Consider the following 19015-nt stretch of genomic DNA (forward strand, 5'->3'; position numbering starts at 1 on the left):
GTATTTAGGACCCAATCAGAACTTTCAAATCTCTTATTTAGGAAGTATGTCCGCTTATATAGAATTTCTTGGATGGTTCTCAGCTGTCGATCACAGGGGAACCAATTTGCCGCCATTTCCACTGTGCTGCAGCCAACATCCACATGTGCAATAAATTCAAAGAATCAGGGATTTTCTCTTCTCTTCATTACCACCAGCAAGAAAAAAACCCCCACTATTTTCCTTTAGTGCTCCCCTAGAAGGTCTCTCTGAGCCTGCTGGTTAGTGGATCCCAGTGGAGCCAGACACAGTGAAACGCAGTACCCCCTTTAAAGGAGGGAGGCAGAAACCCAAGTGAGCATGCAAGAGCCTGAAACAGGATTTACCTGGTTTATACTGGTACACTGGCCCTTCGCTGGAGCTCTCAGTGAAGCCTGAGTTTGCATCGGTTCCTTCTCCCTCTGAAACGCTCTCGGCACCATTCCGGACAGGTTCTGCTTCCTGCTCTCCGTTTTCTTCCACAGGTTTTGCTTTTTTAAGCTCAGAGGGGTCTCTCTCCAGTTGAAACCCATGGCTCATTTTCTCCTGTTCAGATTCAAGTACTTTGTCACCTGAAAGTTCCTCTTCTACTTTAGGCTGAAGCACAGATGGAAACACAGAGGTTACGTTAAGAACACCCTGCCAAAATTCAAAGCACGCAAAACGGCTCCTCATTTATTCCTACAGCATTTTTGCATGTCGCAGGAAGACATATGCATCTTAAACAGCGACAGGGAACAAGGCACAGAACCACCCGAGGAGTGATCGGTTCATTCCTGGAGATAACCCACCAAGAATTAACAGCGCAACTGGAAAGACTTAGTGTAGCCTGTGAAATCCCCAGGAGCTACTGGGATGGGATGGAAGGAATTGTTAAGCCCGACAGCCAGCAGCAATCCCAGCCTAGAAAGATAAACTCGCTTTTCTCCTCTCCTACAGCTCACCAGCCACCTTAAAGGGCACGTCGTGCTCGTTTTGGGGGGATCCTTCCTTTAAATTACACTGCTAATTGCAGCAGATCCCAATAAAGAAGGTAATGTGACATACAGCCACAGTTTCAGCATCCCTGTTTCAGGAAAAAGCAGTAATAGTATCCCTGGCTGTTAATTTTAGACCTCTCCAAGGACAGAGCCTTATTCTGCATTCAGACAGAGGAGGCGTTAGGAACGCGCTTCTCCTGGGAGAAACCCCAACACGTCTCAGCATTAAACAAAGGAAAGACTTGAATTGAGGATGCTCCGGAAAAGGCTCTTGATCCTTTCGCCTCCCTACCTGAGGGCCCTGCATCTTAAAATGCTTTTTGCAGATTTTTCAAGGTAATACCCTGAAAAATTAGCATCAGTGAAATTGCTGAGTGGATCCCGGAGACGAGACCCCTCCAATAAATGGCGAAGCAAGCACACAGAGTATAAACTTGCTGGTGCAGCCCAGCGACATCCTTCGCTCTCTGGCTTGAAAACGAGCACAGGGATGCTTTTAATTTCCTTGGATTACCCAATCATCAGCTTTTCCGCTGCACACAGACCAGCTGTCACAGCGCGATACCTTGCACGTGAGCATTTTAAGCATCTACTCCCCCAGAAACAAAGGGGAAAGCACTTATGTACCATTCATAATGCATAAATGAGCCTATCTGCTGCAAACACTTGCTTATACAAAGGATGAAGTACTGTCCACTAGACTCAGAATTTACTCTGCAACAACATCCTTTTGGAGCAGAAAGGTTCAATGATGTTTGTGGTAAGGGAAAGTTGTGGAGAAAATTATTATTCCTGTCTGTGGAGCAGACAAATAATAAGAAAAATTTGGAGTGAAGAAGCAATGGTGCTCTGTGTCACATCTGGCCAACATCATTTTATATATGTATGCACAGGGCATTCTGAATATTTACATTTTTACTCTCTTACTCCCTCTGTGATCTATTCTAACCCCAATTTTACCCCGGATATTAAACAAAGAGGTTCCTCCCGCAATATCCCTACCAGAACGGTAGCAAGGGAGATTTTCTTTACTCATCTAATTACTGTTGAGGTGGTTTTGCCTGAAAACTTCAACGTTTTCCTTCCCCAGCTTCTCCATCAGGTGGTCACCAGGAAAACTAACCTTTGGCTGTGGCATCACAATGACATCACCGTGCAGCAAAATAACCTGCCAAATGTCACCACAGTGACTTGGGACCCAGATGGGGCAAGGCTAAAGCATTTAAACCCACTTTTATCTCATCCTTCACTGGAATGACAGCAGTTACACGTTCCTGAATGTTGGGAGTCATTAAATTAGGCAAGAAGGAAGAAAACTGAAGAGCTTCAACAGGCAACAGACTAAAATGCTGGGGAATATCACAGCTCTCCCTCCCCCCAAAACTCTGCCCTGGATCCTTGAGACAACTAGGAAGCAACATGTCTAAAATACAGTTCAAAGAAAGCAACTTCATCATTAAATTTGGAGAAAGCAAGACCGTGTTTCCCTCTTACCTCTGTTTCCGCCTCTATCACCTCCTCAGTGGCTTGGGTCAGGTCTTTTGGTTTCTTCCACGTCTTTGGTGCAGTTACAGCTGTTTGGGCTGCAATATAAGTGTACATCTATTACAACACTAAATTACGTGGAGCAAATTTGGCCGTGGGTGATGCGCTTCCCTCTCGCACATTGGTTTTACATCCAGGAAAATGAAGCAGTCGCAGCCTTGTGGAGGATTCAGCTTAATATAACCACTTTTTGTTTTAATGCAGTAATAACACAGTCGTTAGTGTGACATTAAAACACGGTAATTGTTTTACAAGTTGCTCATTCAAGCTCGAAATGGTCCTTGTGATAGCGAAAAGTTTATTACCAACAGTATCAAGATCATGCAGGGCAAAAGAAAACCTTCAGAAACTGAATTTTTTTGAAAGATCAAGGATTGACTAGGTGTGAAGGCTGTTCTCAACACGTTTTTTTCTCAAAAAAATATATAAAACTTAACCATCATCTGCACTGTAATCATAAACATGCCAAAAATTCCAGTATCGCCTCCAAAAGGACAACTACTTCAATCTTGAAGCACTACTGGCTCTCCTGAGCTGGATTTATATTTCAATTTAAAAGCAGGTTAACAACTCTACCATTCATTAATTTCCCCGGCCAACCGATTCAAAGAAAACACCATATAATATTTCTAAGACCAGCAGTGATTTACTCTAATCATTTTTCCCCCCCTCAAACAGTGAAAGAAACCACATAATAAAATAAGAGGAGATAAAAGCATTAATCCAATATGCTCGTAATTTGTCACAAGTGCTACCAGCTTAAGTTCTGATACTAGGCTCATATGCATACTTAACATAGAGCATAAACAGAATTGATTTTGTGATTCAAGTTTACTGCAAACAGATTTCCAGCTTGAGCCTTTGGTTTCTAGCAGATACTGTGGAAAAACACAGCATGCACTTATTTTATCACAATAAAATACAATTTTGAAAGGCTCTTCAACTACGGATAAATGAAAAGTGTTAATAATGGCCTACTTTGTTCCTATGGGCAAAGAGGAAACTGGATTTGCTAAGTTCCCACTGCCCTAAAGATAATGTAGGTGCCTCAGCGGGTTCTTAACAGCATTTCCCTGTTTGGAGGGCGACTACGGACTTGCAGAAACACCGTGGGCTGTGGAAATCAGGACACTTGGCACGCTGGCCCCAACCCAGAGCGCAACAGGAGATATCACTGCTGATAAAAAGATTTTTATCTTCACACTAAACACCACCAAAGTTAATTAAAAAAGTCTAAATCAAATATTCAAACTTCATCTGGTCGTTTGCGGAACTAACGGTTCGTGAAGCAGCTGGAAAAATCATCTGGGTCTCCCAAACTTCAAGTTCCACACGTGCCATGGCAGCACCCTACAGAGAAACTTTAAGCTTTAAGAGCAGGGCAGAGCCCCTGTAGTAACCTTGAATTTCCTGAGGCTCAAAGGAGAGTAGAGAAACGGCCAGGCATGGATTGCAAAATGGCTTTGCCTTACACAACCGGGGATTAGCTTTTATTACTCCTAACAGAAGCTCACTGCACCCTCACAGAACAGTCGAGTTATTCTCACCATCTCGGGGTGAGATCAGGGTTGGGTAAGGACCGGGTGTCCATGCAGGTGGTAATTTCTGTGATTTAGCAAAGCATGGACTCAAGTGAGGCTCCACAAGCTCCCTCCAGCATGAAACCTGCTAAAATTTAGGGAAAATACAGCTCTTTTCGGAAGTCAACCCACTGTTTGAAGGCTGGACATCAAACCCCACTGACACAATATGAAGCCTCCTGGTTTGGTGATGCCACTTCCACACTTTTGGGGGATTTCTTCAAGGAGGGGGTCATGTTTGCACAGTAATGACCTAAATACTGCCACAGCCAAGTAATTTAATTGATTAATCTCCAATTTTTTAATTTGACAGAATTTCACTCCACTCAAGCTCAAACTACACTATGGAAAGCATGCACATTGTAAAATAACATTTCATTTTTAAACACACAGAAATAAACTCAGGGTCATGGATTTGGGGTTGGCAAAAGTTTAAGGTGTTTCCTTCCCCAGCTGTCAGGATGTTAATATTATTGCTTCTCAATAATACATTTCTTCCACTTTTTTTTTGGCAAAATAAAGCTATATAAAGGATGCAATCCTGCCGAGCCTCCTGAATTGAGTCTCACAGCTTTTACCTTGTTTTAATCATGCAGATCCTTTTCCTGCTTTGGGGCTTCCCTGCATACGGATGCTTGGCCAGACACTTGCCTTTAATCCCAAGACACAGCAGCAGCCCTCAGTTTGCCCTGTAGTTTTGCAGCCTGTAACTCTGTACTAACACCCGACCGCGTGTCAGAGCTGACTGGGGTACGCCGGCAAGATCTCCAGAGACATTGCTCAATTTTTCCCCTCTTAAAATAGCAGACATCAGATTTTTATTTTTTTAATTTTTTTTTTGCTGTTGAGTTCTCATTTCTGCTACAGGAACTGACTCAATAGGAGAATTTATGATAATGTATGCTTAGAAAATTAAAGCAAGTTTAGATGCCAGCCCTCCCAAACTCAAAACCTGACCAGGACAATCTGAAAATCAAGTTTCAGCTGCGAGGCACAACGCTGAGCCATAGAGAAACCAAAAGTTAACACATCTAGTTTGTCTCTCAGCAAGGGAGGTCTCTGGACACTTCTGGTCCTTCTCTGAATTTTCCTGTCCCCACTCCGATCAAGCAGTTTGCGTGCACACCAATAATCACATTCTTTCTCAAACAGAGGTTCATTTTTGCCTGCATTCACACATGTCCAGAGCTTGTTTCCAGCCTGCTTCGACGTGTTAGATGGCAATTCCTTTCCGCTGGAGAAGGAAGCACCCAGTGTGCTGCTGCCTAACCAACACGGTGAGCTCTGCTTATCACTGCTTAAAAAATAAGAGAGATGACAGTAGTGACAATACCGATCCACATCAGGACTGGCAAGAGTAACAAAATCCTTCTTTCTAGATTATCACTACTGGTGATAATATCACCACTGGAGAAAACTGCTCACAGACCCTACACTACCTCAACCCATTTCTCCAGCTACATCATGTTCTTCAGTGGAACATCTTTCTGCAGGAGATACCCACCCCAGCAAGTCCACAATCCATCAAGCGAGACAGAAGGCAGTATCCTCTCTGATGTGGGCGCCAGCTGCTAAGCATAAATTAATACCAGCTCTTATATTTTGATTTTTTAGCCGATGTGCCATTAAAAAGAAAAGCAAAGACTCACCATTGCCTTACAGCTCATGGGAAAGAAAATATATTCCAGTGGGCTATGGCAGCAAATCAAGAAAAAGGTGATACCTGATTTATGTTTCCGGCCCTCCAGCTTTGGGTGCTGGAGATATTTCTCCAAGAGATTTCCAATTACCGCCCCAAGTTGCTTGTTACAGCCTCCACAGCTAAGAAACCCAGGGACTTGCAGTCAGTTGGGTTACTTTATGTTGAAATACATCTCATAAATTAACTCTGCAAGAAACAGCCCTTTGAATTCAACACGTATTAAGCTCTTTTGGCTTCCTATGTTCCTTAGGAGTTCTGCCTGGGACAGACATCAATCTCTTATTTTCCTCTTTGCTTCTCGTAATAGCCATGATAGAGAGATTACATCAAAGGCAGGCATTCAGAGCATGTCCTTAAGGCTCCAAGTCTCTGGTAGGTCTGCCTTCTTTAGAAATTCCACTCCACCAACAACATTTTTCCTGTTTTGTTCCCCAAGAAGTGCTGGTCCCTCACTGCAGCCAGACAAGTTACTAGAGAAAAACCAGAATTCAATTAAAAAAAAAAAAAAACACGAAAAACACAACTGCATGTCGTTGATGACTTTTAACTTTTAATCCTAGTAAGGATTGCAGGCTGAGAGCTGAGTTCCTCTCTTGATAATATCTGCAATTTTTTTCCTTGTAATGAAGATGAGTAGGAATTAATTATTATAAATGCTGCGTGCTCTTGCCGTTTGCAGATAACAGCTCTGCCCATCCTGAAAACCTCAAGATAATCATTCCTGAGCAGTCAGAAATGAGATCTGCTGCCTGAACACTCACAATAGGGTGAGTGTGTCTCCTCCAACTCCAAGTTTTGGCGAGTACTCAGAACAGAAACACAGTCAGCAGCAAGAAACCTCACACCCAGGTACAACATCCTGCTGCAGGATAAAAATCCCTGCATTTCTCAGTGGTTTAATGCTCTGAAACCCACCAAATCCTCCCCTTTTTGTAGGGGATTATAAGTAAGACCAATGATGCTGAGGAGCAGGCTACAAATGAACTGGCTACTATCAGAGATTGAACCACTGAAGTGCTATCCTCATTATGCAGGCTAATACAACTTAAGACACAAAAGTAGATAGAATATAGTGTAAAATAAAAAGAAGAACCAAATATACTCTGATTTCTGCACAGTTAGAATACAACACAGGTGCTCCTGTAGACCTTGGAAATCTGGTTGGAGACCTAATGCCGGTGGAAAAGAAAGAATAGAGGTTCTCCTGGATCCCGAAAGGGTCAGCTCTGCTCAGCTCCGGTCTCCTCCTCCAAACACTGAAAAATTCGTTTTCTTGAGCATTAAAAATGAACTACTGGAGAAGAAAGATGTTTAAGGGAAAGCCTCTGCAGTCTGAACACATTTATTGCTCTATTTTAATGAAGCAAAAGATAAAAGTATTGTTTCTCTGACTGTTTGATAGAAGATGCATTCTTATAAAGTGCTTGACGAGAAAGCAAATAATTTCATTCATCCCTGAAAAGCTGTCGCCTCATCGCAAAATACAGGATACACCTGCAAGCCTCAACAGTCCTGCCCTGCTGTGTCAGGTAGGAGGTAAACTATTGTCAATTCAGAAACCCCCACATTTTTAGGCAGGCCAGATTATAACAAGTGCTGCAGCAATTAGATTATTCTTAGAGGCCTTGGGAGTCTCCCAGTCAAATCAGATCAGCTACCATTAAAGGGAATAAAGTGGTATGATTTGTGGCCAACCAAAGTGCTCTGTAATAAGTACACAGTTCTGCAGAAAACCCCAAAGAAATATTGTTAAAAGTCACAGAGCTCACACTTACCACCACGTGTTCGAGAAGTTTCCCTTATCCCAATTTCTATCATCTCTCCAGAGAACACAAAAAAACCTCTTGGCCTTTAGTCCAAGAAAAAAATATAATAATACAGCTCTTTATCCTTGCTCCTGAAGTTCAGCATCTGAATTTCCAGTGTATGGCAGAGACATGCAATTCCTTGCCCAGCCTAGACAGACACCTGAATTAGCAGTCACCTTCACCTACATTACTTAAGTCTTTCTTCCTCTCTCCAAGGAAGAATTGGAAAATTATTGCTCAAAAAGGATTGGCAGAGAAATGCAACACAGTTATACATCATTAAAGAAGAGGTAAAGCACAAAAAACTGACTTGGAGAGTATTTTGCTTTCCTTGAAGAACAGAGTTTTTACTAGTAATCAGAGTTTCAAGTGATCTTTTACATGACTTGAGAAATATTTGTTTCTCTGTTGCCAAAGCCAGTGTATTGGCTAATGTATGCTGTCTAGCCTAATGACATTAGAGCATTAAAATTAATCTTCGGCATAATTAAAAGCCCAAAATGGTGTAAGTAATTTTTTTTAAATTTAAACTATAGGACATTACAAAGCAAGCAATAATATTGCAAGCTGGAACCTGTCTGTGTCAAACCTTATTTACAGAAAGAGTCCCATTTCTCTACTTTGTAAGGAAATTAATTTGTGTTATGAAGTAGCTCAGACTGAAAGAACAACAAGTGCCAGAGCAGTGAAATGACCCGAGTAAAATAAAAATAGAAAAAGATTAACAGAAAAAACCCCCTCTGTGGCTGGTACAGTGAAGAGATCTTTCTGATCTTCTCTAGATATTGGATTTTATTTAAGATCCAGCATATTGACCTAGTGCAGCATTACACCAATATGGAACAAGGCCAACCTCAGCTTTTCATTTAATTTAATCCACAGCAGAGTATAGCCCTAGATGCTACTGATGTCGTTACACATATATTGCTTGCTTATGAAAGAATAAACCAACGAACCACCCTATTTTAAATGTTACTTCTCGAAAAAACCTACAAAAACCAAATCACAACCTACTGTTTTCTCCTTTGTTTCTTGCTCAAACTTCACCAAATTCAAAGGATATATCTAAACAAACAGCCTCAGCTTTGCAGCTCTGAAGGGACTGCAAAACAGGGTGTAAAAGATGGGACACATTTAAATGCTTTAACACTACTAGGCATGCATAATAGCCACCATTATACTCCCCCCAGCAGCTAAATACAAGTAATTGATTGATTTAACTTCTTTTCCACAGTTTCATTTCCAGGAAGTCCTGAAAAAAAAAAGCAGTTTGCTATAGAAAATACACCAAATAAAGAGACAGTGGTCTATATTAATCCATTAAATGCTAAACCAGCGATGTAATAGGACACTGAAACCAAAGGCAGATAACAACACTTAGAGAAAGAGCCTGGATTTTAAAAGGCAGCTATAGAAATTTCAATTTTTAGCAATTTGTAACAAGTCCTTATGCCTCCTGAACCAAAGCACCCTGTTTTCTGAACATTTCAAGAACAGTGAAATGAGAACAGCTGAGACAAGAGGGGAGAGAGGGGAAATTTTGCTTACATTATACTTTTGCAGAGGGAAACCAGATGCATTGGTAATTAAGGCTGGGCAGATTGAGGTGTGTGTCACATAAGGGACTTCAGTCGTTTGGAAAAGCTTTAACGGTCCATTTCATTTACCCACATATGGTAACACCATGACACATTTTTATAGTTGGGGAAAAAAAACCCAAAACACATCCCGCTGGTTTCCAGAAACCTCTGGCTCAGAAGTTCACTCTGAGGGCTTCAAGGTCTGAATGTTGATTTGTTTTAGGCACAGGCTGATAAACCCAGAGCAACAGGTCCTCAAACCAACATCTTGGAGAGAACAAGAGCAGTGTCCTTTGAGTTCTCCCACTAACAGCACTCGGGAGTGCTGCCCTGTACCACCAGGAAAGCAAAACGCCGGCAGCTTGCATGAACCTACCCAGCCCTGGGATGCACATCCGAGTCCTCTAACTCTTTTACCAACAATGATGAGGGTAATTTTTGTCCCTGCAAACAAAGATTAGCGTTTTGCAATCACGATAATGGTCATGCAACACAATCAGATTTTCTTTTGGCAAATAGGATTGGAAACATCTGATGGAAGAATCACCCCAAAGACCCTTTTCCTTCATCCTCTGGTTTACTGCACATGACCACGGTGCCAAACACTTACCTGGGACAGGACTCTTGCTCGAGTTTAAACTCTGAGCCTCTGTGCTCTCCTCCAGTTGCCCATCTGCTTCTGTCTCTTCTTTCTTTTCAGTATCTTTTACCTCTTCATTAAGAGTAGTTCTTGTGCTCTCCTCTCCTTCTAAATCTCCCTGAACAACAGGGAGGGCACTCGGAGATGGGAGAGGAGGTGGAGAAGGAGTTGTAGTGGTAACAGCAGCAGCAGCAACAGAAATCGGAGGAGAAGGAGGCGGAGGGGTGGGAGGTGGGGTGGGAGGAGGAGAGGGAGCAGCGTGAAGAGCACTGGAAGATGGCACGCTTTCCACTTCTGCCGGAGGTGCTTCTGGTGTCTCCAACTCAACAGTCAATGGTGCAACTTCCGTCTGGGCTACATCTACTATGCTCTCTGCAGCAGTTACTTTTTCACTAACTCCATTCATTTCATTAATTAGATTAGTACTAGCAGTCACTGGAATATCACTAGATGCTACACTACTAGGCTCCTTGCACGCCTCAGCATCAGCCTCTTCTGCTGGCGAAGGGTCTGATGTGTCCGTGCAGGGCGCGGCATTAGAAATAGGCATTGCCTCCTCTTTTGGGGAAGCGAGTTCACATTTCTCCTCTGAGTCAGCTGTGAATGTGGATTTACTAGAAACGGTGACAACAGCAGCAACAGCAGCAGTAGAAACAACTGCGACGGGAGCGGCCGGGGTTGGCGATGGAGCAAGAGGAAGTTCTGGTGGGGTTTCCACTGAGGTGGCCTCGGTCGTCTGGCCAGCTTGATCTTTTTTCTCCCCAGTAGGTTCTGGTCTGAGGACTGGAGAAGAAGGTTTTAATACTGGATCTGGTTTTGGCTTCTCTTCTGGGAAAGGAGAAAAAAAAAGGCAACGTTACAAACAGCAAGTCAACTCCATTTTCCAACTCCATTTTCCTTTGCTGTATTCTAAGCCCGCTCGGTCCTCCTTGCCTGCATTCTGTCCACGCTTCAAACAGCTCTGAGGAAGACAGAGGCACCTGAAGCTAACCTTACATCTAAAGGAAAAGTCCAGACAGCCTGCAGCTGGCAAATCTGAAAACGCAACTGCTGCTTCTGTTTTTCCAAAGGTTGGCTTTGCAGTAAACGGCCATCCTTTATAGAAAAGGCATAAAAATACTTTGCAAAATGTGGATTTTTTGCAGAAACACTGCAGCTGAAAACAGAATTTTTCTTGACAGAAATTACAGAAGCAAAAATATGCTTTGCTTGGATTCTGCCTCAAAGGAGCCCAGGGTTTCAACACCAAGACCTGGGCACACTCATGTTCCCAGAGAGTCTGGCAAGAGCATCGGCAGCCTGCAGGCACTCCCTGCCACAGTCCCCCCTCTTTGTAAAAGAGGGAAACTACTCCACGACTATGGGCTGTTCTTCTACAGATGTCATGTGTCATGCCATTACTAATACGAGAGATGCCTCTAGTTTGTTTTTCCATTTATTATTTCTCAACTCCACCAGCACATCGGACTAACGGACACAATCCCCTTTTTCTGTTCTAAATTTCAGCACATACCTTTTTCCCAAAGAAAGGAAAACCAAAAAGGAATTTAAGCACAGCTGCCACCAAAGAACATCATCCCCCTTTGACGTTTGTGGGCTAAGGGTATCAAGCAGACTGGGGAAAGCACAGCAAAACATGGCACATGTATCAAACTAAACCCCAAAATATTGTGCACAGAGAAGTCTCTGTACTTATCCTGTGATGAGCAACACTTTGCAATACCATTCCTGCCGTGGCCATCAGGCAGCTTCTGAAGGTCTAGTGCAACTCCATTTAACAGGCTTATTCCCACTACTTTTGAGCAAAGAACAAAAATCTTTTAGGATCTTGGCTCTACAGGATCTCTTAGGATCTCTGTTAATGCCTTCCCCCACCTCCGATTTGATGACAAAACATAAGATCTTGCTTAGGAAAGTGTCTCCATGCTATGACTCTGCAAGATGGATGAGACAGGTACCAAAAGCCAACGAGCAGGGACTCAGCAGTCCAGTTCCTCATCACCGTTATGAGGTGGTCAGCTTTATCCATCCTCAGGGAGGGAGCTCTGCTCTGCTCCACCAATACAGAATGCCCCGAGGCTTTCTGAGCACTGAAGCAACAAGGAATTCCTTTGGGACACTGTCGCAACAGCAAAAAGTAATTCTGGAAAACCCAGAGGCACAAACCTCCCTGTTCAGGTTAGGAAATCAAAAGCCACAACCCATGCCAACTCATCAAAATTCAGGTAGAACTGGAGAGGCATGTCTTTGCTTGGTCTTTTCCCGCTCTGCTGGCTTTCCATTTGGGGCTCAACAGATAGGCTGAAGGGAAAGAGTTTTTGAAGGAGAACCCATCTGAAACCGCTTGGAGTGTCCTATCTTTAGGAATAGCTGGAGCAATGAAGAATTTGCTTCCAGCTGTTGACAGCCCCAGCAGCGTTACAGGGAGGACCACAGCCAAAGCAGTAGTTTATCAACTTAATGAGGCACGTAGGGAGACAGCTTTGGAGGAGAATGACAAATGAGGGAAAAGATGGGAGAAAGTGTCTCAACAGCTGATTTTGATTCTGAAGGCTCCATGGAAGAAAAAGGACCCAGGAACTGGTTTAGAAAAGAAAATGCGTCACCTCCGATTTCTGGAACATCCTTTACAGACAACTCATGGAGCATTCTTGACATTTACAGCTTGCTATAAACAACTGCCTGGATACTCTCTCCCTTGAGTCAAAATGAGATTGCTCAAAAAAACCCAGCGCATTTGAAGTGTCTAGAAAAACATTCCAAGAGATAAAAAACAGAGCAAAAAATACACAATTACATTTTAAAACCAGTGGTTTAAACATGTTAAACACACTTTCTCCAAACTACACCTTATTTGGCCAATATATTAGCCACCAATACAGGCACTGTGTGCAAAATTCAAGGAGAACAGTAATTTGAGGAGGGAGGATTTCAGAAGAACAATGAGCAGATTAGGCTAATGAGAAGTAAATCTTAACTTGAACAACCATCACGGAGAACAGATCTCCAAGTCCTGGCAACAGAACACTCATCCCTGCCAACTATTACAGAAACAGTCACGTGAAACAACATACAGTTGGGAAGAGAAAACAAAAATCAATGCAATTCATCCAAACTGAATCAGATCCCTTTTCCTAAATATGCCAAGATCATTCCTCACATTATATTTAGAAAGTATTTACTGGAAGCGCGAGGCTGTTCAGGAGGAAAGCTTGCTCCACCGATAGATATTTTTTTAAATCTCCAGATAAATACAAATCTTGCAGAATTACTCTTCATGAGAGGTACTTTCACAAACTCCGCAGGACAGATGCTTGCTATCTCCTCCACGCAAAGACATTAAAGCCAGAGAGGGAGCTGGGTTGCTGGGTGGTCGCAGTGGCAAAGATTACCCAGAGCGGTGGATGGGGAAAGATTTTACTGGATATGGGAATTTGTTTCTGCGTTGCAGTGTTTATCTGAAAATTATCACTGGGCTTTCTGCCATTTTTCCATCTTTTGTCCCGATGCAAACACTGGTGAGGCGGTACAGACGTTGGCTTCAGAGGCAGTTTTTGGAGCACACGTTACTGAGTCAGAACATCAGCAGAGAGGCTGAAAGTTTTTTCCAAACTCTGGGATCTGACATTAATCTATTTTCCACAGGCCATGTTATACATTCTCCATGTGTGATATACTGCAGGATTTGGAAAGAGGTTTAAAAAAAAAAATAATAAAAATACTCCAAACATCCCACTGAACCTGTGCAAGCTGAGTAAACGTGGACAGCTCTGATTTCATGCACAATTATACCCCATTACAACTTCTGCACCAGCCTGGCCTGCAGCCAGGTTCCAGCACGCTCTGCCATCAGCTTGACCTGAATACTCCACAAATATTCTTGCCTTCTGCAGCCCGGCTGATACATATGCACCAGGGGCACCTATAGGAACGACAGCTAACTGCTCACCCCTAAACAGTGCCACTCCTCATGGGATGGCAATAGCAATTCCTATATTCCTCCAAATCATAGATGAATTTTGAAGCCTGAAAAGCCAGACTCTGCTTTAAAAGCAGCAAATGCCAAATGCTTGTCTTTTAAAGAAAAAGCAAGGATATTAAATGCAATGCAATCCCAAATTCAGCTTTGCTAATGACTTCAACGCAAAAATAACAGGGACTGAAGATACTCATGGTGAGAAATAACAGAGGCCGGGTCTGCCGGCAGAGCACATGTGCTCCGTTCCTGATCCCCCACCCCGCGAACGGGCCAAATGCTGCCTGCAGTTATAAATAACTGCAAAACGATCGCTGAATATCACTAAATTAGAATGATAGCTTTATACCAAATTTCAACTGATGCAAACGAGCGCATGAGGTGAAGGGCACAAGGGAGAATCTGATCCACGGGATGAACAGGGCCGAGGGGTCTTAAGGGAAGCAATAATACTGGTTTTAATAAAAATTTGCTTAAGAGAGCCACGTAACCTGATCTATCCCTATTCTTATTTTGGAACAAAAACCCCTAACATCAGGCACAAAGTGAAAAATTATTTTGATACGTCAACATGTATTTCTGGAAAGATGTGCCCCGCAAGTCACTAGCTCAGGTTAAATAATTTTAATGGTGTCTAAACTTCCTTCACCTTTTACTCGCTCTGTCCTGTGACTGACACCACCTCTGCTCTCCCGCACCCCGAGGCCACAGTCGAACGCTAATGGTGTTATTTCAGGGCTTGCTCTCTCCCTGCAATGCTTACATAAATGTGCTCTTTAGCAATTTTTGGACTGGAACAAATGTTTGAATCTTTCTGGGATGGAATGGAGATAAACACAGGAAAGCTCATCAGTGTTAAATCCCAGTTCAAGCCCCGATTTATATTTAAACCAGCACAGTCAGACCTGTGTAATTAACTATATAAAGACCACTTACTTCCAGTTTGCTTACAGTTGCCTATGAAGGGATTAAGTTAAAGAGAGAGAAGAGGGAGAAGACTCGTTTGTCCTGGAAATACAACTTTGCACACACAGGGCTGAATTATCTGATCTAGTGCTGGATTTTATGGTTCAGCATCAACTCGCTCCAAAGGGCGGATGTGTTTTGGTGCATTGTGGTCATCAGTTTTTTTCAAGTCCCAGTGCCACCACGCAGCCCAGTGTGCTCAGCCCGTGTCCCTGGCAGCGAGGGGGACTTGGGCATGTCAGCACAGGGGGGATACGGACATGGAGCAGCAGTGAGCCCACGGGCTACGCTCAGCCAGCACAATCACTGTTGGTTCGATGTACATTAAACCTACACAGAGCTTTTTCAGGTGACAGACACATCTAATTTTTGCTCAAAGATCCAGACAAAGCCACAGTCCTGCTTCAAGTGAGAGATGGGACCAGACAATCTGCAAAAGGGCCCTTTTCAACTATTTCTAGACACTGCAGCAGCCGAGATTTATTTGTGGAACAGTTTGCACCGAGGGGAAAACCCTGAGCTCTTTTACAGCTATGACTTTAAAAGAGCAACATTTTCAGTAAATTTTAGAATGATAAAAATTAGCCTCAGGGATACTTCCCTTTACTTTCAAACAGCAACCATCCTGCTGTTTGGATCTATGACATCTGAAGCATCAGAGGCAGCTTTTTTTCCTCTTTTCTAGAGCTGTGCTTCTCTGAGGCTTAGTTTTCCTCTAGCAAATACTCTGAAAAAAAAGAAAAAGCCTCGGCAGGCTCAAAGTTTACAGGCCATGCTCACAAATAAAAGATGGCAATTCTCAACTTTGGTGGACGGGTTGCTCTAGGCAGAAACCTCAAAGGCTGCAATGCAGTGAATAAACCGGGAAGCAAACAGCCGTGTCAACTCTGTACTCCAACACCAACTCCGTTAACATAAAGGCAGAATACACATTATTGACTACAGCTTTTTAATAGCTTTTAGGTGGCTATAAAATTTCAGCGTGGGCAGAAACTTGGCATGCTCCATCTTCCCTCCTGGAACACCTTTTCTTTGAACAGTTCAAAAAAAATCTCCCTTCAAATGTATATTCTTAGATATGAGAAGGAAATGTAATCACTTTAAGAAACTTTTTCCATCCATACCATTTTTACTCAAGTCAGCAATATTTCTTATGAGACACTTTGCACTCTAACTTCTTTTTCCTAATTAAAACCTCCCATGTCCTGCAGGACAGGATACACAAGCAGCTCTGGAGGAGTCATACGACGGTTATGTGCCATCACCATGGCTGATCGTCCAAATTATATAAAGCCTTTCTGGCTAAGAGCATTTTACTGACAACACACTTGTTTCTGAAGGATGGCACATGGGCCAGAGGAGGTTCTTGCTTCCAGGTGCACTGATACAACATTTAGGACATATAAGCTGGAATACAATTATTCTTAACAAGTTTCACGTTGGCAAATTTCAATTAATTCCCTTAGCAACCCATTGTTAAAATGTTCCACTGGAGGAAAAGAAGTCCCTCCACTCCTATTTCTGCTGACTGCTTGTCTCCATGCCAAAAATATTCAAACTAAAACAAGAAAGGAGAAAAAATAAAAAAAGACTAAAAATAATCAGGAAGGAAATATCCATCAACAAACCTTGCTTCGGGTTGCTAGTCGCAGTGACAGGGGTGCTGGCAGCGAGATGGGTGTTCTCCACAGTCCCATAAACCACAGGGCTGTGCTCAGGGACCTGGCTGGACAGCTGCTGGGATTTGAAGTACAAAAAAGGGTGATAATGAGCGTGCGAACATAAAAACTAGCAACATGGAGCACAAGCAAGCAAGTGGGAAGACAAGAATAGGGTGGAACAGAAAAGGAAAACAAAAGGCAGGGAAAATAAAGAGAAAAGATACACAGACCAGTTGAATAAATTCAAAAAGTACATGGGAAAGGGAGGGAGGAAAAGTCAGCAGGAAAAGGGGAAAAAGAGACGATTACTGTTAACAACAGCAAGGAAGAGACAACAGAGCACAGTTATTAACACACTTCATTCTCCAAGTGCTTCTTCCAGAAGCAGCAGAAATGCTTCTCCACGTAGTCTGTAAAAAGTCAGATAAACACCAAGAGACTCCTGGACCTCTCCATAGTTTAAGTTTGCTTTCTGGACTCAACTCCCTTCTCAACTGATCAGTTATTTCAAACACCTTTGATATTTTTATATATATTTATTTCAATTTTTAGATATTTATTTACATATAGATAAGGTCTGTGGATGTATGTATGAAGTGTTTATGTATTATGATACATGTAGACACACACATACATATATAAAAAATATATATGGACATATCTCTCTCTCATAATAATACTTGTTACCACAGTGGGAAAATAATCTAGACTGGTTATACCTGTGTGGTCATATGCAAGTAAAAAAATCCAATGCCTTCTACAAACAGACTTACAGATGGTACCTTCTGGGTAATATGAGAATAAAACCAATTATGCATCAGTCTAAAGGAGAGCAGGAGGAGCTGGTTCCCAAGGACTCAGGAGTGAGCCTGAGATTTTCTATATATAAAACTCAAAACTGCAAGACCAGCAAAGTCACAAGACTGAAAAAGCCTGTTGCAGAGACCACATTTGTTAATTATGTCCCCACCACTAATGGGACAAACACTTCACTTTTGTTCACAAAGGTTCGATAAAGACAAAAAAAAATTCCTCTAAATTTCATCTCAGAACTTAAGGAAGACTTCGTCTAAGACTAAGTAACTACACCAAACTCACTCAAACTTACAGGTAAAGCGCTTGTGTACATTAGAGTGAACACAGAGGGGGCAAATCAACTATTCACATTTACAAAATCCCCTTAAACACGCATCAGGAACCATGTAAAGAAGAAAAGGGGGCTAAATTTAAACTTAATAATCTAAAGTGGGAAGCCATGCAGTTTTCTGCAGGTATCTGTTCTTATCTAGCTATACATCCATGCTGACTTCTCAGAAGATCTACAGGAAAAGGGATTTGTGAACAATCAAAATAAAGCAGAGCACCCAAGATAGGAGCGTTCAATTCCTTCTTTCCAACAGGCTATCAGAAACCCATGCAAAACTTATTTCCCTAAAAAAAGAAACCTCTGGCAACCTGCTTCTCATGCAGAATTAAAGAGTGAATTATCTTCAATACGGTATTTTTCACCATTTCAGACAACAGAAAGGTAAAGGAGGACTGTGAAAAAGCACATCTGGAAAAATAAAAACAAAAATCTAAGCAAGTGGGGTGAAGGGTTGAAATTTTATTTGGGATTGCTCCTCTTCCAGGAACGAGCCCAGTGAGATCGGTTGGACTACGGATGAAGAACTGTATCCCTACCTCCAGCCAAATCTGAAGGAAGCCAAAGAAAACAAGAGTTTTACAAACGAGGAGGTTTCAAGAATGCTTTCCCCTCACTCTCAGCAGATCATTAGTTTCATTTTATGAGAAATTTATGGATGAACGCAGTGGGGGAAAAAGGAGACTGCTATAAGAATCACTGGAACAAATGAGACTAGCAGGCAAGAAACCTGTAAGCCTAGAAACTTCTTGGGTCAGCAAACATGTTTTCTTAAGAAATCTGGAAAACGCTCATTTATTTTGTGGGAATGATATTGCAAAGTGATATAAATGGTACTTAAGTACTGACCCTTACAGGCTCGCAGCTTCAAAATGGAGCATTTAGAGACTTTCTAGGAAAAAACCCTCAAAATTGCACTCATGATTTATGATGCTAAGAGTTGCTCTGCGTTATTCTATCCTACCATGGCCCGTAGACTGAGCAAACAGTGTGACAAACCCATTGATACTTGGAAAAGGTTTGCCAGGAAAATAAGAGCATTTCTAACTCTTTAAAGTTAGTGTTGAATAAATAACCAGATTTGAGACATAGTCCTGGGTTTTATTTATCTTCTCCGCAAAAAATGCAGCGTGAAAAACAGTGTCCTGCTAGAAACATATAAATTATATCTCCACTTACTGCCTGCTTCTCTTGTGCAGGAACTTTAAAGCATTTCAGCAGTTTAGCAACCTCTGTGGAGGTGCTGGAAAGACTCCACCTAAAGCACTTTCTGGTGACAACAAAGCAAGAGATACAAAAAGCATGGAAATGGCTAAAACCATGTGGCTTGAATCTTGGCAGTGATGTTCATCTTTTGAACAAGTCTAGTATTTTTTTTTATTTTAAGCATTTAATCTACTGAGAGAAGAAGGTGT

General features: G+C 42.3%; 1 protein-coding gene across 12 annotated transcripts in view; it reads right to left on the reverse strand.

Moving 5' to 3' along the window:
• EIF4G3 (eukaryotic translation initiation factor 4 gamma 3) overlaps window positions 1-19015 on the reverse strand; it is a 147785-nt gene that overhangs the window by 34244 nt on the left and 94526 nt on the right. For 10 of the 12 annotated variants that reach the window (XM_074925090.1, XM_074925096.1, XM_074925095.1 and 7 more), the window contains 4 exons: window positions 16424-16532; window positions 9824-10681; window positions 2493-2581; window positions 366-615 (listed from right to left, as the gene is read on the reverse strand). In XM_074925090.1, the coding sequence (XP_074781191.1) occupies window positions 366-615; window positions 2493-2581; window positions 9824-10681; window positions 16424-16532 (1306 nt within the window). The remainder of the gene's footprint in view (window positions 1-365; window positions 616-2492; window positions 2582-9823; window positions 10682-16423; window positions 16533-19015) is intronic. The other 2 variants (XM_074925089.1, XM_074925099.1) reach the window with 1 other exon arrangement.

This window comes from Athene noctua, chromosome 22, assembly GCF_965140245.1.
Source record: "Athene noctua chromosome 22, bAthNoc1.hap1.1, whole genome shotgun sequence".
Classification (NCBI taxonomy): domain Eukaryota; kingdom Metazoa; phylum Chordata; class Aves; order Strigiformes; family Strigidae; genus Athene; species Athene noctua.